General features: G+C 48.4%; 1 protein-coding gene across 6 annotated transcripts in view; it reads left to right on the top strand.

The window, feature by feature from the left end:
- Nucleotides 1-5,379: 5,379 nt before the first annotated feature.
- Nucleotides 5,380-24,866, top strand: part of KDM4A (lysine demethylase 4A) — a 43,004-nt gene continuing 23,517 nt past the window's right edge. Inside the window, exons 1-11 of one of the 6 annotated variants that reach the window (XM_033867794.2) lie at nucleotides 5,384-5,516; nucleotides 8,374-8,550; nucleotides 9,176-9,351; nucleotides 12,196-12,310; nucleotides 14,312-14,505; nucleotides 16,572-16,621; nucleotides 17,345-17,448; nucleotides 17,854-17,991; nucleotides 18,704-18,954; nucleotides 20,060-20,259; nucleotides 21,551-21,933. In XM_033867794.2, the coding sequence (XP_033723685.1) occupies nucleotides 8,413-8,550; nucleotides 9,176-9,351; nucleotides 12,196-12,310; nucleotides 14,312-14,505; nucleotides 16,572-16,621; nucleotides 17,345-17,448; nucleotides 17,854-17,991; nucleotides 18,704-18,954; nucleotides 20,060-20,259; nucleotides 21,551-21,933 (1,749 nt within the window). In that variant the 5' untranslated portion in view covers nucleotides 5,384-5,516; nucleotides 8,374-8,412. Of the gene's footprint in view, nucleotides 5,517-5,742; nucleotides 5,811-8,373; nucleotides 8,551-9,175; nucleotides 9,352-12,195; nucleotides 12,311-14,311; nucleotides 14,506-16,571; nucleotides 16,622-17,344; nucleotides 17,449-17,853; nucleotides 17,992-18,325; nucleotides 18,665-18,703; nucleotides 18,955-20,059; nucleotides 20,260-21,550; nucleotides 21,934-24,866 lie in introns of those variants that run through there. The other 5 variants (XM_033867803.2, XM_033867811.2, XM_033867809.2 and 2 more) reach the window with 5 other exon arrangements.

Below are 24,866 nucleotides of genomic sequence, written 5' to 3'. Positions count from 1 at the left end.
AACATAGTCCTTCCCGTTCGTTTACTCATTCAGTTCATCATTCATTCATTTATTCGACAGATATTCTCAGGCTCAGTGTTTGTTTCAGGTTTCTTAACCTCCCTGCCTCCCAGTTTCCTCAGCTATAAGGTGCTGAGGATCTTGGTGGACAAAACACAGATCCCTGCCCCCATGGAGGCAGATATTCTAATGGGGAGAATTAAATCATAGAAAAATAAATAGAGCAAATAAATGAAGCATGCAGTGGTGGTCCCGGAAAGCTTCACTGAGGAGGTGACATATCAGCGAGGCCCTGGAGCCGGTGAGGGAACAAGCCCTTCAGACTTAGGGGAGCAGGAAACTGGAGCAGAGAGCTGGGGGCGGAGTTATACAGGGATGGGGGTGGGGGAAGAATGTAGGCCATTATGAGGACTTGGCTTCTCTCCAGAATGAGATTCGAAGTCATTTGATGGTTTTAAGAGGAGGAGTAACATGATCGGGCATCTAGTATTAAAGAATCGCTGTGCCTGCTGAGTGTTGAGCAGACTGCAGGGGGCCCAGCAGAAGCAGGAATTATCCTGATCAGGCTATAGCTGATGGTGGCTTGGATCAGGTGGTGACAATGGAGGCGGAGGGAAGTGCTGGGCTCTGGATAAATTTTGGAGGCAGGACAGAACTATATGTTAATGTCAATGCACCAAAAGCACGCTTCATAAAAGGAAAAGATTGATAAATTAGACTTCATCAAAATGAAAAACTCTTGTGCTTCCAAAGACACTATTAAAATGAAAAGACAAGCCACAGAATGAAAGGAAACACTTACAAAGCCTATATCTGATAAAGGACTTGTATCTAGAATATATAAAGAATTCTTACAACTCAATATTAAGACAAACAACCCAATTAAAAACTGGACAAAATATTTGAATAGACATTTCACCAAAGAAGATATGTGAATGGCTAATAAGCATATAAAAAGACACTCAACATTGTTTGTCATCAGGGAAATGCAAATTAAAATCCCAATGAGATACCACTTCACACCCACTAGAATGGCTATAATCAGAAAGACAGTAACAAGTGTTGGCAAGGATGTGGAGAAGGGGATGATGGGAATGTGAAATGGTATGGCCACTTTGGAAAACAGTGTGGCAGTTTCTTAAAAAGATAACCAGGAATTTACCGTAAGACACAGAAATTCCACTCCTAATTGTCTATCCAAGAGAAATGAAACGATACATTCACATGAAAATTCACACATAAATGTTGACAGAATCCCTATTCATAGTTGCCAAAAGGTGGGAAACAACCCGAATGTCAATCAGTACTACAGAAGGATACTATGCAGTATTAAAAAGGAATGACATACTGATACATGCTATCGCATGGATGAATCTCAAAAACATTATGCTAAGTGAAAAAAGCCAGACACAAAAGACCATCTACTGTATGGTTCTATTTATATGAAATGTCTGGAAAAGGCCGATCTATACGGACACGAAGTAGATGAATAGTTGCCTGGGGCTGGGAAGGGGGATAGAGAGTGACTGTAACTGGACACGAGGGACCTTATTGAGGTGATAGGTTTCACTGAGGTGATGGAAATGTTCTAAAACTGGATTGGTTGATGGCTGCATGACTTGGTAAATTTATTAAAAATCCTTAAATTATACCCTTGAAGTAGACAGATTTTATGTTATATAAATTATACCCCTATAAAAAGTTTTTATAAAAAGAAAAATATTAATGACAATGTAAACAATTTTTGTGTATATAAAGCATTTAGCATAATGTTTGGAACATAGTAGGTGCTCAATAAATGTAGTTAACTTTTTAAGCTAATGTTATTGCCACTATTATTACCGATGTAATGATTACTATGTGCTAGGCACTGTGCTGGGTGCCAGACGAAGTGAAGCTCCGGGAAAGAACCCTTGAGCTAGAAGCGTGCCATGAACTTTATGCCACAATGACAGTTTAATGTCTAAATCCTACCACCGTTGCTAGCAAGTCACTTTAAAAGTTGTTCTCCCCTCTTTTTTTCCTTTGTAGCAAGCACAACTTTTGTGATTTATTTATTTGTGTGAACACTTATTTCATGTCTGTCTCCATCATTAGATTGTAAACACCATGAAAGCAGGGATACTTCTGTTCCACTCATTACTGGTAGGTGGACAGATTCTGGGAGACTTTTTGCTCGGTCTGATAGGAGTAACAGGTACTGCTGATACTGTCCCTTTCCTCCATATCCCCATGAATGTGGGCAGGATGTCTGGGGCTTCAGCACTCACCTTATGATCATGAGGTGCACACATGAGGGTGAAAGCCAGGTTGTGAATGAAGTATGTTGGAGAAAGATGGAAAGAGCCTGTATCTTTGGTGACTTTGTGGAGCACTGAGCCAATGCCAATAAATGCCCCCTTCTGACTCATTACATTTGAGAAAAATAACTTTGTATTTGTTTAAGCCACTGTTGCTGGGGTTTTCTATATCTGGCAATGGAACACATTCCTAAATGTTACCACCAATAAGACCGAAGTGATCCTCTTGAGAGATTTTTGTCTCATGGAGGAAGATGGGCATGTAAACAAATCCAGGCATTTGTAAAGCACTTGTTTTGTGGAACTTTGTATGGGTGAAGTGATGGACCGTATCAAGGAATCCCTAGTTGCATACTGGTTTCTGGCTTGCTTTTTTTTTTTTTTTTTTTTTTTTTGGTTTAGGTGATCCAGTGGATGGCTGCCCCACCGAGATAGGAGACCTAGGAGGTGGAGCTCATTTGTGGAGTAAATAGATTAGTTATTTATTAGGCATGTGGGTTTTAGGTACCTGTAGGACACCCAGGCGGTGGGGGTGGTGGTGTCCAGAGATAGGACGATGTATGGATCTGAACTCAGGGGAGAAGACTTTACTGGATCATCAGTGTGCACGTATGAGTGAACCCTGAGAGTGAAAGTGTGTTGAGCTCTGGTTTCAGGCTTTATGCTAAGTGCTTTGTATCTTTACACCATCATCATAATCCACCTTCACAGCTAACATTTACTGAGCACTTACTACCTGCCAATTTGACTTCTAAGTGCTCTGTCTGCATTATCTCATTCAGTTTTCACAACCAAGAAAGGGAAGTGCTATTCCAAGTTTAGCTATAACTGAGGATTAGAGAAGTTAAGTAACTTGCCCTAGGTCATACTGCTAGAGTTGTGAAACCAGAAACACCTAAACACTAGAAACCAGGACAGAGAGCCGTGAAGACATCAATATTTTTGTTTTCTTTTAAAAAATAATTTGCTTTTTAAAATTAATTTTGTAATTTAATTTTAAAAATTAAGGTATTATATTCATGGAATGTTATGCACAACTTATAAGTGTACAGCTCAATGTGAACACACGAGTGTAATAACCACCGTCCAGATCAAGAAACAGAACATTACTAACACCCCAGACACGTTCCTTCTATTACCCCCTATCATTCCCTGTTCCCACCCCAAGGTAAACCCAACTCGGACTTCTTTCACCATAGATTAGTTTTGCTTCAAATGTGAACATTTAAGGGGTGGGAAAGGAAAGATGAGCTTAAAAGGGTGACGAAGATAAACTGGTCAGTAATGTGGGAGGATGTCAAGAGAACTGGATCTAGGTTCCACCTATCATGTGCACACACCAAGTGGAAGCTAGTGATACAAAGTCAGAGCGATCCTGGAAAATCTTTTTTGGCAGCAGTGGGAAATGTAACAAGATTAAATTCCTGGAGTAGTTGGTAGTGACAGCAGTGCTAGCCACTGTATCCATGCCCAGGACAGTCAGTGAGGCAAGCTACAGCACCTCATGTTTGCGGGCAGCATTGAGGAGAGTGGTGGGTGATTTGGGGTGATTTTCCTTGTTATGTATACTCCAGGTTGGATTCTTCAGCCATTCTCTTAGCAATTTTCTGAGCTAAGCAATATAATCTGTTATCTAATTTATTACCTTACTAGGTCAAGAGAGAAAACCTGTATAATTGTTGTGAAAGACTATTGGTTGCCTACCCAACAGTCATTCTCTTGTCTTTTTTGAAACAGAACCATGCTTTCTTTGGGGGGCGGTGGGGGCAGCATGTGCCCAGCCCCTGGTTATAAATCATAGTTGTTTTATGTCCATTCCATTCTATGTAATACCATCCTTTTTACCAACATATATTAACTCTCATCTTTACAACAATCCTGCAAGGCAGGTATTATCTTTTCCGTTTTACTCGTGGGAAAACCCAAACTTAGAGGAGCGACTAGTTTTGAACAAGATCTGACTCCACAGCTCCTTTTTTTAAAAAAAATATTTATTATTTGTCTACGGCGGGTCTTAGTTGCGGCACGTGGGACCTTTAGTTGCGGCATGAGAACTCTGAGGCATGTGGGATCTAGTTCCCTGACCAGGGATGGAACCGGGGCCCCCTGCACTGGGAACGCAGACTCTTAGCCACTGAACCACCAGGGAAGTCCCTCCATAGCTCTTTACAGTGCACCACAGCACTACTCATCTGGGAGTAACTTTGTACATCTTTCATGACTCAGGTTGAGGGTATTCTACTTTTCTCTTTGACCTATCGGAGTGTCCTGTCTGCTTCCTTCCCCATCACCCTTGACAATCTGGGTGCTCCTTAGGGCGACTCACTACCTCTCAGGAACAGTTCCTAATGACTTCCAGGGACCCCCTCACCCGCCAGAAGTGTGTTTAATGACTTCCAGGATCTTCTCCCCTCCACCTCAAGAGCTGCTCCTAATGACCCCCAAATCCTTACTCACGGAGGAACTGCTTTTTAATGACCCTAAGGACATCCCTGCTCAGGACTTATCCTAATGACCCACAGAGCTCCTTTCCCCTTAGGAACTGCTCCTTTCAAGAAATGTCCCGGTTTGCCGGCAAGTGAGGGGGTTCCCAAGACACGGGACTTTTTTCGTTTTAAAAACCGAGACAGTACTGGGCAATCTGGGACAGGTAGGTCACCTTATCAGGAACTCCTTGACCTCGGAAGCCACCCCTAAGGGTCCCCAGCGCACTTTTACCTTAGGTAAGGGTTCTACTCACCCCGCAGAAGACTGTCCCCACCCTTTCGTTAGAAACATCCTACAACAACCCCATCAGTGCCTTTACCCTGGCCAACTAGCCCATTTCTAGGCACTCAACTCTTTTAATCCAGATTAGCTACGGGCGGCCAGAAGCCCGCCTGCGATTGGCCAGTTCTGCGATTCAGCAGAGATGCTCAGTGGCCGCGGTCGCGAGTGGTACAGCGTTTCCTCCCGGCAACAGCCCTAGCCGGCGCTCATAGGCTGAGCCGATTGATGTGCCAGTACTTTGGGGCGGCTGCAGAGCGCGTTCATTGGCTGTTTGAAGGCTTCTGGCAGCCCCTGGATTGGTTGACTCTGTGGAGCGCTGTGCGACTGCGCAGAGGCCTACTTTAGAGGAGGCGGAGCTTCGTCCTTCGCCGGCTGGGAAAGCAGAGGGATCGGCTAGTGGCGACAGCAGAAGTCGGGCCTTAGCCCTGCCGGGGCAGTGGGCTTTAAGTAAGAACCAGAGGGTTTTTGAATCCTTTAGGTTTGTTGCTTCTGTAGCCGTGACCGTGAGCTCTGGTGGGGGAGGGGCGGAGGGCGGTCTTCAACGGTCAGTGATAGGCATGGTTCTCGGTCAATGGGAGCAGGCGCTTCTGAAATGGGTCCTGAGATTGGCCCTTTCCAATCTCTTATAGCCAATGGACGTCGGGAAGGGTGGGCGGGTCTACTGGGCCTTATTTTCTTCTTCCTGCGGCCCGGACTCACTCGCCTAGGCGGCGGGGCCGGGAGGGGCCAGGCGTCTACGCGGTGAGCTTCGGGGACCTTGGGAGCGGGGGGCTACTTTGGGAGCGATACCCGCGGGAGCATCTGCGAGGGGAGGGGGCGGGAGTTTGAGGTGGTTGTTAGCAACAGCTCCCTTTATTGAGTTGATAAGTACCCGGCCTAGTGCTTAGCGTTTCGCTTGCATCATCTGAGTTAATCACAGCAACCCTGCCGGGCAAGGAGGTTGGGATCCCCATTTTACAGGAGGAGAAACTGAGACTCGGGCAGCTTACACAGCCAAGGTCACACAGCTAATAAATGGCAGAGACTGGATCTGTATTCAGAGTTGTTTTAACTCCGGGGCAGTGCTCTCTTAAACCAGTAGGCTTTGTTGCTGGGTTGGGAGAGGAAGGTGTCAGGGAATGGGAACTTTCCCCAGGAAATAGATTGAGGGAAGGGAATCCTAGGGTAGAAGAAAAGGAATGAGCAGTTGAGGTAAGAGGAAAGAAATCGGTTACTCAACAGTTACTGAGTGCCTACTCTGTGCCGTGCATTGTTCTAGGTTCTAGGCTTACAAAGATGAATAAGGCCAGAGGCAGATGAAGCACCATTAGGGGTTTGGGAGGCCCTACGATGGGCCCTAACACTGTGTTCACATGATTATGTGTCTTTATAAAATTTGCAAGAGTAAGATATTTTGTATTCTTTTTTTAAAGAGAGGGTCTTCAAGATTGCATAAAACTTTAGGTTCCTCTACACTTGGATCTGCCCTTGTAAAGGGCTTAGACTAAGTGGAGAGTATGCTGTAGGCAGCACAGTGTAATGGCAGGAGCACTAGGAGAACATTACAGGACTGTGGGTAAATTTCCTGGTATGTAAAACAGGGCTTACAGTATATCTGCCATGCAAAGTTTGACGAGGTGCAGGAAAGCACCAGGCCAGGAACGCACTTTATTTTTGGTGAAATGGAACCCGGAGAGATGCAGGTACTGGGACTTGTCTTCTCTCCTACCTGAGACAGTTCTACTCCATGCTGTCTTCCCAACCTTTTACTAGATTGTTGGTAGGTTGGACACAGTTTCCTCCCTTCTGATCGCTCCAGCTCTCAAGGGGACTCTTGGAGCTGAACTGCCATGGCTTTGGGACCCAGATTTGGGGGAATTGAGTAAAGAAAAGGACATACGGTTTTTGCTTCTAAACTGGCTTCTTTTAGCTGGTGTGCTTGGTTCTTATTCAGTCAAAATAGTCTATTGTGTTACCAGGCAATGGGGATGCACCCACTTAACTGAAGGCCTCATCTAAAAACAAAGTAGTATTTATTTCACCTCCAGTCAGTTATGAAGTTTGCCCTTTATTGCCAGTTTATTGCCTGTTTAAATTTTGTCCTTTGAGTTCTGGGTACAGCGCAATTGAACTAGTCTCTAGCTTGACTTCGTATAGCAGTGCCGAAACTGCATTTTGGTTTAGATATGAGAATAATTTCACTTTAGAGTTTTAAAAATCATAGCTCAGGCTACTAATATCAGGGTACTCTTTAACCCTTAAACTTTGTAATCTGGTAGCCAACTAACTTTTCTTAGGAATCTAGAATCCTGTTTTAAAGCTTTGCCGTAGAAGGGAGCCCGTAGATTGATTTTTATTTAAAAAAAATCTGGTTGTAGTATATTGAATTTAATACTTAGAAACAGCAAGGTGTGAATAAGGGAGCAGCTGAAAAGAGAAGGGGAAAATATGGGCGGGGCAGCTGCTTTGTTAGATGGGACCAACAACCAAATAATTGCAGTTTCCCTTTTTTAGCTGAAACAATGTCTCCATGTAAGTCAGGTTTAAATACAGGCAATTTTATACATTAGAATCCTTTAGACAGAACCTTTTCTGTCCCAGTGTGTCTTACTCATTTAAATGACCTGCCTAGAGGCAGATTCCAGGTGTGAGGTCTTACAGCTGCTTCAGAATTTCTTTCAGCACTGACATTTCCAGCATTCAATCTTAATTACATTTTATATAATTTTTTTTTTTTTTTTTTTTTTTTGTGGTACGCCGGCCTCTCACTGCTGTGGCCTCACCCGCTGCGGAGCACAGGCTCCAGACGCGCAGGCTCAGCGGCCATGGCTCACGGGCCCAGCCGCTCTGCGGCATGTGGGATCCTCCCGGACCGGGGCACGAACCCGTGTCCCCTGCATCGGCAGGTGGACTCTCAACCACTGCGCCACCAGGGAAGCCCCATTTTATATAATTTTTTTTAACATTTTAAAAAATATTTATTTTTGGTTGCGTTGGGTCTTTGTTGCTGCGCATGGGCTTTCTGTAGTGGCGGTGAGCGGGGGCTACTCTTCATTGCAGTGTGCAGGCTTGTCATTGCAGTGGCTTCTTTTGTTGCGGAGCATGGGCTCTAGGTGCGTGGGCTTCCGTAGCTGTGGCTTGCGGGCTCTGGAGCGCAGGCTCAGTAGTTGTGGCGCACAGGCTTAGTTGCTCTGCGGCATGTGGGATCTTCCCAGACCAGGACTCGAACCCGTGTCCCGTGCATCGGCAGGCGGATTCTTAACCACTGCGCCGCCAGGGAAGCCCACATTTTATATAATTTTATGTTCTTAATGTATTTCTTCAGATTCCTGCCTGACCAAAGTGACCTCAAAAAGGAGGGAAAATGGCTTCTGAATCTGAAACCTTGAATCCCAGTGCTCGGATAATGACCTTTTACCCGACTATGGAGGAGTTCCGGAACTTCAGTCGTTATATTGCCTACATTGAATCCCAAGGAGCTCATCGGGCTGGGCTGGCTAAGGTGGGGGACGGGGCCTTTGGGACTCAGGGTGGCAGTAAGATTTTTCCTAAATGAAGGCTGGAAGAACCGAGTTTTACTGAAAGGCAGGCTTGGTGGTAGTTGAATATTTGCTGTCCTATTTACAAGTTAATTCCTTTCGTTAACATCTGAAGCATCTCTTTTTAGGTTGGAGAAGAGCTGCTTAGAATGTTTAAAAGGGAGGAAGAGAGCAGTGTCCCAGGGCCAGCTGCTGTGGTGCTTCCATCTCTTGGTGGAGAAGGGTGTTTTCATCAATCCAACTTCTCTCGTTCTCGGTTTCGGTCTCATCCAGCACTCTGATAGTAATTTGGCTTCCCATGTGAACTTTCTGTTAGATTGAGAGAGAATCAACTCTTCAACCTCTTGTCTTGGTGCCCAGATAAGATTCTGAGGCTGAGAATTCCGTACCTTAGATCATTGCAACGAGGCAGCTAGTTGGTAGCAGAACTGGATCAGGGCTAGCATGACAGTGTGACTTGCCGTGTTTGGGTGAGCATGGTTAAACCCATGTGACTTTTTAGTAGAATCGGCTGTTGGCCTGCACACTTCTTGGACTCTGACCAGCTTGTCAGGTTTCTGATCTCTTTGTTTCTTGTGTTCCCTACAGGTTGTTCCTCCAAAGGAGTGGAAGCCACGAGCGTCCTATGATGATATTGATGACCTGGTCATTCCTGCCCCCATCCAGCAGCTAGTGACTGGGCAGTCTGGCCTTTTTACTCAGTACAACATACAGAAGAAAGCCATGACTGTTCGAGAGTTCCGCAAGATAGCCAATAGCGATAAGTGAGTGAAAACACATTCCTTCCCACCTGTCCTAGCATCTGGGACCTGATATCTCACGTGCAAAGCAGTCTCCAGGACTGCTGCCCTCCCGCTGAAAAATAGTTTCCTCACCTCTAGTATCTGTCTCTCTGTCCGCTCTTTACATGGAAGCGTTCCTCATCTCGGTACACAGTCACAGTCTAAACTTGTACATATTTTTACATAAAGTAATCCCATTGTTTTTCCTTCAAAAGTAGGATCATTTTCTGACTCTAATAATTTGCAAGGTTGCAAAGGGGAAACTTGGAGTTGGTTCAAGAGGAGCGTTGGCCGGATGTATTGATACTACCCGCTTATCAAAAAGTGGCCTTCGTAGTTTAAGTTAATCTCTTCCGTCTGGGTCCTCCTGTCTTTAATCATGGCAAACTCCTCACTACCCCTACAGATGCTATCTCATTTCCTTTGTGACATTATCCAAATGTGAGTGAACTACCAGGCTGGTTGCTGTTTTCTATCACTCCATCATCATCTGTACATTCTTGTCTCTGTTGGAAACATCTTTGTTTAGGTCTGCTGTCTTCAGTTGTTTTTCTCTGCTGTTTTTAATATTTTGCTCTCATTACCTCAGATTTACAGAGAATAAGTTGTGTGTTCCCCTCATTGGGCTCTGACTAGTCCTTAATCCTCTTGCTTGGATCTTCTCCCTTCCCTTGTTACTTCTTCATTTTGTGGCTCCACAAGGGATTCCTCCCTCCCCCTTGCCTCTTCTCCTGAGCCTTTTTGGTCCACACATATCTTGGTTTCAGCCAGACTTTTTTTTTTTTTTTTTTTTTTTTGCGGTACGCGGACCTCTCACTGTTGTGGCCTCTCCCGTTGCGGAGCACAGGCTCCGGACGCGCAGGCTCAGCGGCCATGGCTCACGGGCCCAGCCGCTCTGCGGCATGTGGGATCTTCCCGGACCGGGGCACGAACCCGTGTCCCCAGCATCGGCAGGTGGACTCTCAACCACTGCACCACCAGGGAAGCCCCCAGCCAGACGTTTTTGCGGCTCTGCCGTGGAGGCTCGCAGTAGAGCCTCAGCTTGCCAGGCTTCACACTTGGAGTGCTTTATCATCTCACATCAGGTCGCGCTCTTTCTCCGTCTGTGCTCTGCCTTCTTTTCCTTTGACATAGCACAGTTCTAAGTGTGGGCTTCCAATTTTATTGGCAGCCTAACTCTTAAAGCATCTCTATTGCTGGCCAACCTGCTGTCTAATGAGGGAATCTGTGTAAAAGCCTGTTGAAGAAGTGTGCCATGCTCCGCAGATGAGAGGCTGTGCCGTCTTCATGTCTGCTTCCTAGCTCTGCGCCGTGCCAAGCACACTTGCTTTGTTTCACGTCGGGTTGGCCTCACTCAGGCCCCTGTGCTGTTCTTCCTGTCTCATCAACATATGGTAGGCCTTACCTTCTTTCAGGACACCTCTTTTTAAATCAGCCGGTCCTGTGTCTTTTCCCTTCATCCGAAATACAATCAATTCTTACCTTTGATTTCTGTCTGTGTGGTCAGCCAGCTTTAAGAAAACCCAGTAGGGTAAAAACCTAAACTTTTAAAGCAGATCAGTTGGAAGTAGAGTTATTTGTATTTAAAGGGTTTAGAACTTGAGAATTCTAAACTTCATGATTCATTAGTTTAACATCAAAATGTAAGGCAGTATTTAAAGTAAGATTTTTTTTTTCCCACTCATCTCATCTCCACACAGTTTCATTTTGGTCTTCCACTCCTTATCATGTTTTTTGGCCATTTGAGTTATAGTGTGCATTTTCAAATACCTATTAGGTTTACACGTTACTCTTTTTAAATTGTGTAGTAATTTTTAAGTGGTTTGAATTTTTAAAAGATTGTTTTGGGAGTAAGTTTTCAGTATGTGATTATTGAGCTAAAGAGTACAGATATTGGGCTTCCCTGGTGGCGCAGTGGTTGAGAGTCCGCCTGCCGATGCAGGGGACACGGGTTCGTGCCCCGGTCCGGGAAGATCCCACATGCCGCGGAGCGGCTGGGCCCGTGAGCCATGGCTGCTGAGCCTGCACGTCTGGAGCCTGTGCTCCGCAACGGGAGAGGCCACAACAGTGGGAGGCCCGCATATCGCAAAAACAAACAAACAAAAAAAAAGAGTACAGACATTTTTAATGGTATTATGTGGGGAGATATAGATAGATAGATAGATAGATGGTGGTGTGTGTGTATTTGAGTGTGTGAGCATATGTATACACATGTATTTTGCTAAATGGAACATTTGATGTGCAGAAACCTATTTTTATGGTTTTAGGACTATTTTATATTTTTATTAAAATATTTGGTTTTCAGGCATGATTATTTGTTGAATGTTAGCCACACTGCATAGGATGCTGGGAATGTAGCAGTGACAACTGAAGTTAGCCCTCTTGGAGACGCTTCCTTAGAGTGCAGGGAAGTAAACTCTTTTCCAGGGCCTCAGCTCTCCATGTGCTGGGTTTTGGTTGTCTGTGGATACATAGGGATTTGCAGTCTTGGTTCTCACAGGTTTGGAAGCCTATTTTCTCCCTGTGTGGCCAGGCTACTCCTGACGGGTGCAGTGTGTAGTTATAGTAGAGTCTCTTGAAAGAGTGGAGGATATCATTCTTAAGGAAGATGGGCTTACATCTTTGTGTATGTTACCTTTTTTGGGCCCAGAACGTTGAGGGAGTTACTGGGTACTGTATTGGAACCTTGAAGGCCAAGGTTATGTCTTGTTCATTTGAAATGTCTTGCTATCCCTGGAACAGGGATTGTGTCTCGTGCCGTTCATAATGCCTCATGTATTTAGTCCCTTATAAGTGGCTAACACTTTTTTTTTTAACTTTTTAAAGGTACTGTACCCCACGCTATAGTGAATTTGAAGAGCTTGAACGGAAATACTGGAAAAATCTCACATTCAATCCCCCAATCTATGGTGCAGATGTGAATGGCACTCTCTATGAAAAGGTGAGACTTCCCTGGGATCTCTATGCAGCATTTCTGCGATTTTGTAATTTAATCCCATTTTCATCTGCCCAGCATGTAGTGGGCACCAAAAAGCTGTTTTGCTGAACGGGTGTCTGGACAAAGGAACGGCCCACCACCAGGTGATGGGCTGTGCTCACTTAATTGTGGGTAGTTTTGCATGTGACTGAATTTTATTTCTCCCACTCTACATGTGAATTGGATGATATGGTGTTTTTAGCAAGGGCTGTTAGAAGAGTCCGTGGGTGGTAGCTCTGATGAGTTCTAGAAAGGGTGGGATCACAGTAAATGAAATGTTGGGGGAGGGCAATGTAGTTTCTGAAGAAAACAGATCACTGACCAACATAATGGAAGGGGTGTATATTGAAGAAGAGGGACATATTTAGATTTGCAGAATCCTCAAACAAGATTCTGTAGCAAAAGCTGTTTTAACAAATTGCATTGGCTTAGGATTTAGTGCTTTTTGGCATAGAGAACAGCCTTAGATACGGTACAAGGAAGAAATATTTGGGACTGTTTTTTGGATGATTAAAAAGTCTGTAGGGGGTTTCCCTGGTGGCGCAGTGGTTGAGAGTCCGCCTGCCGATGCAGGGGACACGGGTTCGTGCCCCGGTCCGGGAAGATCCCACATGCCGTGGAGCGGCTGGGCACGTGAGCCATGGCCGCTGAGCCTGCGCGTCCGGAGTCTGTGCTCCACAACGGGAGAGGCCGCAACAGTGAGAGGCCCGCGTACCGCAAAAAAAAAAAAAAAACAAAAAAACACTGTAGGGTGTTTTAGGGATTATCACTCCGATTAATTTATTGTTTTTGTAAATTATTTGAAGGAAGATGTTTAAAAAGTGGATTCCAGTTTTGTTGATGACAGCTTTTTTGGGTGGTGGGAAGTGAAGCTTGTAGGCATAAATCCAGAACGTACTTATAGGAAGTGGGCTCCTCGATGACCTTTACAACTCAGGATAACATTGTAGACTTTTTTTTTTTTTTTTTTTTGCGGTACGTGGGCCTCTCACTGCTGTGGCCTCTCCCGTTGCGGAGCACAGGCTCCGGACGCACAGGCTCAGCGGCCATGGCCCACGGGCCCAGCCGCTCCACGGCATGTGGGATCTTCCCGGACCGGGGCACAAACCCGTGTCCCCTGCATCGGCAGGCGGACTCTCAACCACTGCGCCACCAGGGAAGCCCCCACATTGTAGACTTTTTACTGAAGACACTGCCCAGTGGAAATAAGGGCTGGATAAGTCACAAATGAGTACAGTTGATTCCCATGCTTTGTATTTTTTATGGTTTGACAGTACTTTGCTCTTTCGACTTAAGTTTCTTTCTTTTTCTTTTTTTTAAAATTAATTTATTTTTGGCTGCGTTGGGTCTTCGTTGCTGTACGCGGGCTCTCTAGTTGCGGCGAGCGGGTGCTACTCTTCGTTGCGGTGCATGGGCTTCTCATTGCGGTGGCTCCTCTTGTTGCGGAGCATGGTCTCTAGGTGTGCGGGCTTCAGTAGTTGTGGCATGTGGGCTCAGTAGTTGTGGCTGCGGGCTCTAGAGTGCAGGCTCAGTAGTTGTGGTGCACGGGCTTAGTTGCTCTGCGGCATGTGGGATCTTCCTGGACCACGGCCCGAACCCTTGTCCCCTGCATTGGCAGGCGGATTCTTAACCACTGCACCACCAGGGAAGTCCTGACCTAAGTTTCTTTAGCTTCTGTGCAAACTCTTCCTCTTGGGTTTAGAACAGGTGACTGTCCCTCCTTTTTCATCTTTCATGTACTAGTGTTCAGTGTTGTTCACCAACTGGTGTTTGCCCTTCAGAGGTATAATGGCGTCAGTTCCAGTGGCAGCTCTGAACAGCGAGTGAGGAGTGCTGTGGTCTTCAGGGCCATGTAGTTTCAACATTATTCCTAATCTTTGTTAGGAGTGACAGCTCACCTGTGACCTGCTCTGTGATTGGTGGGTTCAGAGCCTCAGTTTATATTCAGTGTAACTTCCTCTGCAGCATGTTGATGAGTGGAATATTGGCCGCCTGAAAACAATCCTGGACTTGGTGGAAAAGGAGAGCGGGATCACCATTGAGGGGGTGAACACCCCATACCTGTACTTCGGCATGTGGAAGACATCCTTTGCCTGGCACACCGAAGACATGGACCTGTACAGCATCAATTACCTGCACTTCGGAGAACCCAAATCCTGGTAAAGTCGGCCTGCACTTGGCACTGGGGCTTCTCAGCTTTCATGTACCCAGGGAACACCTTGGAATCGGGCAAAATGCAGATTATGGTTCGGCAGGCTTAGGGTGGGACTGGTGTGTTACATTTTGTTCCGACTTTCAAGCAGTAAGGTGCTGTTTGAGCTCTGGTGCTCTCCCTGCCCTTGGGAGTAGCAAGCGTTAGCGGGCCGGGCACTTAGTACCACAGTATGAAAACAGAAAGGTGCCTGAGTGACCGAGAGCCATGGGCGCTCTCCCACTGTCTGGTTCCTTTTTCTGAACAGGCCTGAGGCATTTCTTAGAGGCAGACTTCCAAGACTGGAGTCACTTCTTCAGATGATAGAAAGCTTTCTTTTCCTCATGGAAAAAATATTTGGTGAGCAGCAGTGTGTGCTTTACTCACGAGGGGACGCAGGACCACTCAGCGTCCGCTCCCCGTTCCCCACCGAGGCTGCCGTCTGGCTGGGGAGAAATCAGAGAAAGCTCTCTCGTTTCTTCCTGCGCCCACCCGTCTATCTCAGCATGTTAGCGAAGATGCTGCCTTCGGCAAAGCAAAAGGCAGATGGGGTGCCCACCCTCACACCGCTAGGGGACTGGTCAGGAGAGAGAAAGTGGGAGAAAAGCTCTGATGGGGAACAGTGGTTGTAATAGGTTCACACAGGAAGGTGTGTGAGCATGGGGACTAGAGAAGGCTCCCCTGGAAGAGGTGACAGCTGAGCCGAGAGCTCGCAGGTGAGGCCGTGGCTGGGTGTGGTGGTGGTGGGTTCGGAAGGCGGACTGAGGGGAGGGTGTCTGGGTGGTTGTAACAACACGTGCAAAGACACTTGAGAGCGAGCACGGTGTCTTGAGTAACTAGAGGAAGGAAGTCCCTTGTGGTTTGCGTGCTGTGTGTGAGGACGGAGGAGTGAGGAGGCCGGAGGGGACACCGTGGCCAGGCCATGGGGAGTCGTGCAGACTGTATCTGTCTCCATTCCTTTCCGGTACCTTCAGTCACATCCTTTCCCAGGACTTTTCTTTTCTTCTGGCAGATGCTTTGCAGTTTCCAGTATTGGAAGGGGGAAAACCCTTTTGAGCCTGTGATTACCCCCTAACTACTGTCCCAGTTCCTTCCTTAGGTGGCTAGACTTCTAGACTCTAGCTTTTGTGTCTTCACCATGTTTACTCTGAAGTTCCCTGAAATTGGACTTTTTGTTCTCAGGTCAAGAGATTTTCTAGTTGCTATATACACTCTTTAGGTCATCTGAAGTGGTTCCTTTAGAGACTTCTGTGCAATGTTGCCTGATGGATCACAGAGTCCTTTAGGTGACAAACATTTTCCTTAGCTCCTCATCTGTTTTGTTGCATAACAGAGCTATTTGGGATGGGAAGGTTTTGTTGTGGAATCATCTTTAGAATGCATTGTAAGTGTAAATCAGACTTTACCGTGAGTTCCCGAATATAAAGCTTAACAGTTGTGCAAAAGTTTTAAATAGTCCTCTATGTGTTTTTTATTTTTTCTGTTCAATTTTTAATGAAGGGCAATTCCTATGGTGTCTAGATACGCACGGGGGTGGAGGAGTGAGTGCTTACTGGATAATCGGTACACGGTTGTGGAGACAAAGGGAAATGGGCTCAGCACATAGGGGCCAGGTCTCTGGTAACTGATCCGTTGTCACCTCGTTTCCCATCTTCCTCCCTCTATCTCATCCCAGTTAGGCCTTTCAGGCTCTGCCAGGAGCACTTTAATGCCATCCTCCTCCTTTTTTTTTTTTTTTTAACTTTTATTGCATGAACAACATTATAAAGGAGAGCAACATTGAGTGTGTACCCTAAATCCTGGTTCATGATAAATATTCAATAAATGTCTTGCTAAATGAATGAATATAAAAGATAAAATCGCTCACACTTCTGCGTGTGCTCTGCCCTCTGCCCAAACAGTCTAATACTTCATTTCTCCAGATCCCTATCTGGTTCTCGTGGTTGAGAAGTTGAAAAGTCGGATATTTCAAGCTGTCCTGAAAGGGGAGACGAGCCCCTCTGCTCAGCGGCTGATGCTTCTTTGTGTTTGCAGGTACTCCGTCCCGCCTGAGCACGGAAAGCGGCTGGAGCGCCTGGCCAAAGGTACGGGGTCCACTCCGCTTGCTGGGTCAGACCTGCCTGTGAGCTGCGCTCATTGCTCTAAGGTGTCCACTTGCTGTGGTCCTTTCTCAGGCCCACATGTGGGGAGTGAGCCAGACTGCCAGATTGGTTACATATCAGAGCGACTAAAATCAGAGCCTTTTCCCACTTTGTCTTGGGAAGGGACTTAGTAAGTCTTAGACTGTGTTTGCCTCAATTTTATCATGCATGGGTTTATTTGACTAGGGATAGTGTATTGGTCATATTGGGTCTGGTTCTTTTGCCAAAAACCCAAATCATCAAGTCAAAGTTGAATTTTATGCTTTGGTTCTTTTAAGTGGACTCCAATAGATTTGTACCTCTACAGAGCCTGTTTCACAAGAGCTTGGGTCATGTGTGCTGTAGTTGTGCTACTAACAAAAGATTGAGGATCCCAGTGAATGGAGAAAGGCTCTAAATTGTTTCAAAGGTCTTTGTGAGAACAGAGGCACCTGGGGCAATCCCCCAAACAGGATTTGATTACCCATGTAACAGCCTACACAGGAGGCAGCGCAGAGGTTCATTGTGGAACCTTAGGATTGACCTGAAGCTAGAAGAATATGTGGAGATCACATTGGTGATTCATCCTCCTTATCATGTAGATGAGATGCGCGGTGTGAGGTGACTCCAGGGTTACAGAGCCAGCGTGGGGCTGTGTATTAACTGTGCCCGTTTTCAATTAAACAGGCTTTTTTCCGGGCAGTGCTCAAAGCTGTGAGGCTTTTCTCCGCCATAAGATGACCTTGATTTCGCCTTTAATGCTGAAGAAATACGGAATTCCCTTTGACAAGGTGAGCGGATTTCGCACACAGCAGCCCTTGGCTTACGCGGAAACCACCCTTGCTGGCGTGTGTTTCACAGAGGAGCTTTATTCTACTTGATTCTCTGTACCAGGTGTGGGCCAGGGCTAATCTGTATCATCGTTTGATCTCGAAGCATTAAAGGTGGGCTACCCCTTCCTGGTGCCAGAGGAGGGTCAAGCCCCCTTGAACAGTGTCATCTGGAGGAGTCATTAATTATAGTCATGGTGTCTGATGTGTAGAGACTTTGCATGTCACAGAAGACACCAGGTCCCCAGTGGTTTTGTGACCCAGCCCTGGCCACTGAGCTCAGTTGTAGCAGAGCTGGAGCGCAACTTCCCAGGTCTCTAGACGCCTGCCGTTTGCTGCAGCTGCTTCCCGTCTGCTTTTGTTCAGGTGACTCAGGAAGCTGGAGAATTTATGATCACTTTCCCTTACGGGTACCATGCCGGCTTTAACCATGGCTTCAACTGTGCTGAGTCCACTAATTTTGCTACCCGGCGGTGGATCGAGTATGGCAAACAAGCTGTGCTGGTAAGTCCGCCGGGTTTCCTTCACAGTAACCGTGTCTAAAAATGACTGGTTGAGCCAGCCAACCTTCTTAGATACACCGGCTGGTGATTAGAACATTTCTTTGAGCTGCTGGAATTCAGAAGCAGAGTGGCGGGGAATGTGCAAAAGTGCCAGCATCTTGTGTTCACAAAGAATTTTAAAAGATCTGTTCCGATTTGAGTCGTATAAAATGAGGTTTCCATGCTTGAGTCCATTGAGCATTAAAACTACACCTACACACTGTGCTATTGCTTTCTTTAGCCACTCTGGGATTTCTCTGTTGAGGAGAAATCTTAAGGGCTTCGTTTTACATTAGGGAAGCAGCAGGGCTGGACGTTTGGCTGGGAGTAGACTCGCTCCTGTGGTCCTGGCTTGGATAGACAGCAGAGGGAAGGTGGACGTTGACCATCCAGGGTCTAACGCTGAGCCTCATCTCTAACCGTTCTCCATGCGCCCTAGTTAGCGCCCAGGTTGACTCGCCCCAGTGCCATGTGTCCTCCACCCTTTTTTCCCTGCTTCCTTTCATGTGTGAAGGCTCTGCAAGGATGTTATGCCCTCAGCCTGTAAACCCAAACATTTCAGCCTTAAACTGTCTTGTGTCTTTTCCCATTCGGAGGGAGGAGATGGGAGGAGGGGCTCGGGGGAGGAGCAGGCCAAGTGTCTCACCTGGAGCTCCTCTGGCACCTTGCCACAGTGCTCCTGCAGAAAGGACATGGTGAAGATCTCCATGGACGTGTTTGTGAGGAAGTTCCAGCCAGAAAGGTACAAACTCTGGAAAGCTGGGAAGGACAGCACCGTCATTGACCACACTCTGCCCACGCCAGAAGCGGCCGAGTTTCTCAAGGAGAGTGAACTGGCCCCGAGAGCCCGGAAGGAGGAGGAGTGCCCGGAGGAGGATGACATGGAGGGGGTCGAGGATGGAGAGGAGGGTGACCTGAAGAGGAGGTAACCCTGCAGCCCTCGGGCCCAGCTGCCTGAGGGAGGCGTGTCTGGCAGTTCCCGTAGCCTGCCGAGAGGCTGCTTCTGAGTGGGGTGTTTGAGCACAGCTGAGGGAATGTTTTTTCTTGGTACAGGCCCCAGAATCCTCAATGAGGTGTTCAGGCCCTTCCTCGTGGCTGCCACCCAAGGGTGGTAGCACCGCTACATGGGCCGTAGTCTGCTGGAGCAAGGCTCACATGCGTGCGAGGGCATGGCTCCCTCTGAGCCAGAGAAGCCAGTTTTCTCACTGCCATTTGAGGGCTTTTTAAAAAATTAATTAATTAATTTATTATTATTTTTTAATTTTTGACTGCGTTGGGTCTTTGTTGCTGTGCATGGGCTTTCTCTAGTTGTGGCGAGCGGGGGCTACTCTTCGTTGCGGTGCGCAGGCTTCTCATCGCAGTGGCTTCTCTTGTTGTGGAGCATGGGCTCTAGGTGTGCGGGCTTCAGTAGTTGTGGCTCGCCGGCTCTAGAGTACGGGCTCAGTAGTTGTGGCACGCGGGCTCAGTAGTTGTGGCTTGCGGGGCTCTAGAGCGCAGGCTGGGTAGTTGTGGCGCACGGGCTTACTTGCTCCGCGGTATGTGGGATCTTCCCGGACCGGGGCACGAACCCGTGTCCCCTGCATTGGTAGGTGGATTCTTAACCACTGCGCCACCAGGGAAGTCCCCATTTGAGGGCTTTTTGAAAAGGAGACAGTAGTGAAGGAAATGAGACTCACAAGGGCAGGGGCCAGGGTCCTCGGTGTCTGAGCCAGAGGATCTGTCCTCAGGAGAGTTTCTCTTGGGCTGTGTGGGGAAGAAAGGAGGAACATTTACCGGGGACCTGCTGTACACCAGGCGCTCTGCCAGGTGCTCAGCACACCTCTTCTTAAGCCTCACGTCAAACCTGTGAAGGGGGTGGTGACATCCCTGTTTGCATTTGATGGAACAGGCTCAGGGAGGTGAGGTCCCCAGTCTCAGGTGGCACCGAAGTGTGAAGCAGGCTCTGGCCGTTGAGTTGGGTTGCGTGGGGAGGTGTTTGTGTAAGCGGATGTATACTGGGGCTCTTAAAAAGTTTGCCCTCCTCCTTGCAGCCTGGCCAAGCACCGTATCGGGACAAAGAGGCACCGAGTTTGTCTTGAAATCCCACAGGAGGTGAGTCAGAGCGAGCTCTTCCCCAGGGAGGAGCTGGGCTCTGGACAGTACGATATGGCGGAGTGCCAGGCTGCCCTTGCTCCTGTGAGGCCCACCCACAGCTCCGTGCGCCAAGTTGAGGACAGTCTCACCTTCCCAGGTGAGTTGGTTATGGTATTTTTCCCCACAGCCCTAATCATTCTTTTCTGTGTTGGACGCCACATCAGTGCGGGGTCACAGATGTGACAAAGGGGAGGCGGGTCTGTGAGCAGATGGTGTGATTGGAGTGTGGGAAGCGCTTTGGTTGGGGTCACCCAGGGCGGCTGAGGAACATGGGGGAAAGGCCCCCGCCCCCGCTCTGCCTGGTGAAGTGCCCGTGAATTAACTCTTGCAGAGTAAGCAGCGATTTTCCAGGCAGACAGACTGGGGGAACATAGAAGGGGCTTTCCGGATAGGAGGAGCAGGGCCCAGGCCCGGAGACGTGCACAAGCATGAGCTGCTTGGGGAGCTGGCAGTGATTTCCTGTGATTTGAACAAGGGGTGGGAAGGGTGGGAGACAGGTGTGTCACAGGAGCGACCTGAGAAATGGGATGAGACGACGTGGGGACTGCCAGCCACCTGAGCGTTTGCTCATTGGGAGGCTTGAGAGGCCGTTTGTATTTTAGGAGAGGACAGACAGTGTGGTCCGGTACAGTGTTTGAAAGCATTCACTAGGACAGTTGTTGAGGACAGATGTGTTAGGAAGGGGCTTGTATCAGTCTCGGGTCAGGTTTGGAGGATCTCTGCGTTGACAGGACCTTGGAGTGTCTGCTGAGAGCCAGTCAGCACTATGGACTTGGACCCTGGGGCCCTGCTGCCTTCTGTTGAGCCGTCTTTCTAGCCCGGCTTCTCTGGGTCTCTGCTGAGCTGCAGGAGACTTCTGAGGAAGTGACAGCTGCTACTTAACTGAGTGTCTGCTGTGTGCAAGGCTGTGCTCCCACCTTACACGCAGCAATCTTATTTAAGAACCCTGGAGAGAGGTGGTACCGTCCTTCAGTTACAGAGGATGAAACTGGAGGCCCAGAGAGGCTAAGCAGCTCGCCCCAGATCACACAGGGACCCTGTCGGTGGTGGAGTCAGAGTTCAGAGCCAGGCCTCACTTGCTGCCCATGTTCCTTGGTCTTGTCACTCTGCCTTTTTTTTTTTTTTGCGGTACACGGACCTCTCACTGTTATGGCCTCTCCCGTTGCGGAGCACAGGCTCCGGACACGCAGGCTCAGCGGCCATGGCTCACGGGCCTAGCCACTCCACGGCATGTGGGATCTTCCCGGACCGGGGCGCGAACCCATGTCCCCTGCATCAGCAGGCGGACTCTCAACCACTGCGCCACCAGGGAAGCCCCACTCTGCCTTTCTTGAAGTTCAGAAGCACAAGAGAAAGTGGGCTCCGTCCATTGTGTCTGTGTGTTTCAGATTATTCCGACTCCACCGAAGTCAAATTTGAAGAGCTTAAAAATGTCAAGCTGGAAGAGGAGGAGGAGGAGGAGGAGGAGGACCAGGACCAGGAAGCGGCCGCCTTGGACCTTTCTGTGAATCCAGTTTCTTTTGGGGGTCGCCTCGTCTTCTCAGGCTCCAAAAAGAAGTCATCTTCCAGCCTGGGCTCTGGTTCTTCACGGGATTCTATTTCTTCTGATTCAGAAACCAGTGAGCCTCTGTCCTGCCGAGCCCCAGGGCAAACGGGAGTCCTCACTGTGCACAGCTACGCCAAAGGGGACGACAGGGTCACCGCAGGAGAGTCATGCACGAGGAAGAAAGGGGGCGCCACCAGAAGCATCAACGAGCGGGAGCTGGCCGAGGTGTGGGCGCTGGGTGGGGTGGGGGGCAGGGGGCCTCCTGTGTTGGGGAGGGAGGTGGTTCTGAGGCTGGGCTGCCGCAGAGTCCCAGATGGCAGGAGAGACCCTCAGGATGGACCGCCAGTCTGCAGTTGTGTCAAGCAAAAGCCAGGTGGCAGTGGGTCACCTCAGCTTGTTCTTTGCTCGGAGTTCCTTTCTCTTATCTCTGGGACGGTTGTTCCAAAGAATTGCCTCGCAGCCTCCGTGGCTGCCCTCGGTGGATCTTCAGCTGAGTTGGGTGCATCCTCTGCCCCTCCTGGCCTTAGGGGCCAGGGTTAGAGTGGCAGTGGTTGTAGGGTTTGAGGTTTGGGGTGAGGTGGCCTTTCTTAGCCTGGACTCCCCTGGGAGTTCTCCCTCTACTCCCCTCTTCATTCTTCCCCTCCTAGTATAACACTGCTAACGCAGCATCGTTTTGGAGGCCAGGATGAACTCCAGAGCTGTAACCGTGGACATGTCTGTTCAGGCTTCCTCTCAGGCCACGCAGTTGTCAAAAGCTCTGTCTTTTGTTTGTTCTGTGTAGAAAGGCGTTTGGTGGGTCTGAGTGGGATACAGCAGGGCCACGTTGGGTGCAGCCGACTCAGTCCTGCCCTGAGTGACCTGCTCTCTCCCCAGCCTCGCAGCCTATGGGTAAGTTGCAGCCCAGGCTGGGGGTGGAGTGGGGTCACTGGCAGGTAGTAGAAGTCAGCACAGACTTCCCCGTTCCCTTCCCTTCACCTTCGAAAAATTTATCGTCTAAAAGTTTTTATTACGAAACATTTTAAAAGTATATGCAGATAGAATACTGTCATGAGCTCCACGTGTGCCCTTGTTATTTCTTCACATTAACAATTGGCTTGTTAGCTTTATCTTTTCTTTGGCTGAAATACTGACACTTAAAATCCTCTAGTTTTTCCAGCGGTGCCTTTCTGTGGTTGGTTTTTCCCCTCGTCTTGAACACCCGATGTCGTTTTTCTTTCTGCCTTTGAATCTCGGGCTCAGTTTCTGTAGACCCCGTTTCTCCATGTGAAGGTCCCCCTTCCCTCTCACACGGCATGTGGGTATCCACCGTACACCACCGTGCAGCCTTCTCGTTGCCTCTGATCGCCGCTCCCTCCGCCGTCCTGTGGCTGCTTCCACAGGAGAGGGCCCTTCCGCTTGGAAAGCAGAACCCCTTAGGTTCCCTGTGGCCGCATCCCAGCCATCCTTCCCAAAGCTCTGTGCCCTCTTGGGCATCCTGCTGTCTCTGCAGGCCACGCTGTCCTTCTCTTGCCCTGTCCTCCTGACTTGCTTTCCTCCAGCTGCATTCACCACCACAGAAGCCGCTAACAATAGCAAGGACTTACTAGACACTTGAATGCGTTGTTCAGACCACATGTTACTGCTGAAGCAATCTTACCACAGTCAGGTTTTTTGTGGCTTTTTTTTTTTTGGTGGTGGGGGCAATACATGAATAACAGACATCTTTTTTCCTCCCCAATTAGGAACCAGTTAAGTTATGGATACAGGAGGCGGGCACATGGCACTCAGAATGCCACTTCGTTGTTTTTTTTTTTTTTTAATTAATTTATTTATTTTTGGCTGTGTTGGGTCTTCGTTTCTGTGCGAGGGCTTTCTCTAGTTGCGGTGAGCGGGGGCCACTCTTCATCGCGGTGCGCGGGCCTCTCGCTGTCGCGGCCTCTCTTGTTGCGGAGCACAGGCTCCAGACGCGCAGGCTCAGTAGCTGTGGCGCACGGGCTTAGTTGCTCCGCGGCATGTGGGATCTTCCCAGACCAGGGCTCGAACCCGTGTCCCCTGCATTGGCAGGCAGATTCTCAACCACTGCGCCACCAGGGAAGCCCAGAATGCCACTTTGTTACCGGTTAAAATGGTTGAAGAGAGTGGCTTCTAACCTGTGGCCGAATGGCCCTGCCACTCATTTTACCCTCAATTACAGATGACCCACCTAGTCACAGGTGGCCCTGGACGACTCAGGCCCCTCTCACAGCGGCAGAGAGTTTCCCACTCACCTTCTGTGTGTTGTGCACACAGGAATGCACTCCCTCTGCAGAAGGCAGATGCCAGGAAATGAAAGCCAGGACTCCTCCCGCGGAAATAGGCTGGGAGAGGAGGCTTCTCTCTGACACGCCTCTCTCGTGCAACCCCTGCTCCAGAACCGTAGCGTGTCTTCCTGGTTCTTGTTTGTTTGTGTGTGGACCTCTCAGCTGCAGCCTGATGGTAATAACTTCTCCGCTCGGTCACCTGCCATCTCTCCCACCTCTCCCCTTGACGTGCTGGCGTCCTCTTCGCTTTACTCTGTAATGGTTTGTACGTCTGCTCTGGGCTAGGACTGTGCCTTCAAGGAGCTCATAGTCTAGGCAAATAGATGCGAGCAGGGAATTCTAGTACCTGGTGATGAGCATTGTAGCACAAGTGGAAGAGTTAGCAGCTCGGCCTGGGGTTGGGGTGAGGAGGCAGAGAGACAGCAGGGGAAGGAGCTTAGCGGGAGCATGCTGGGAGGATGGGATGAAATTGGAGCGGAAATCTCGGGGAGGAGAGGGTTCTGTTTGGTGCTGGGGGCTCATGCCAGGGTCAGAGCAGGTCGGGGGTCCACAGTGGTTTTGTTGGTCTCAGGCATATGGGATGAGAAGGCCTTGGGAGGAGCGGGTGGACTGTGTCAGGAGCCGGGTCCTGGAGTTCTGAGGCTCTTTGACTTGAGAGTCGGGGTCGGGGGCAGTGGAAGTTTCCCTGCCATGTGTTTTTGGAGATTGAAGATTTCTATAACACATTTTTTAATACACAAAGATGCATTGAAGATTTCTATAACACATTTTTTAATACACAAAGATGCCTATGGTATAATACAAGGAACCACAAATACTGATCGTCTAGATCTAACAGTTGTCAGTATTTTGCCACATTTGCTTCATCTGTCCTTTTTT

The sequence above is a fragment of the Tursiops truncatus genome, chromosome 1 (assembly GCF_011762595.2).
Source record: "Tursiops truncatus isolate mTurTru1 chromosome 1, mTurTru1.mat.Y, whole genome shotgun sequence".
Taxonomy (NCBI): domain Eukaryota; kingdom Metazoa; phylum Chordata; class Mammalia; order Artiodactyla; family Delphinidae; genus Tursiops; species Tursiops truncatus.
Note: the sequence above shows the minus strand (reverse complement) of the source record. Positions and strands in the feature narration are given on the sequence as shown.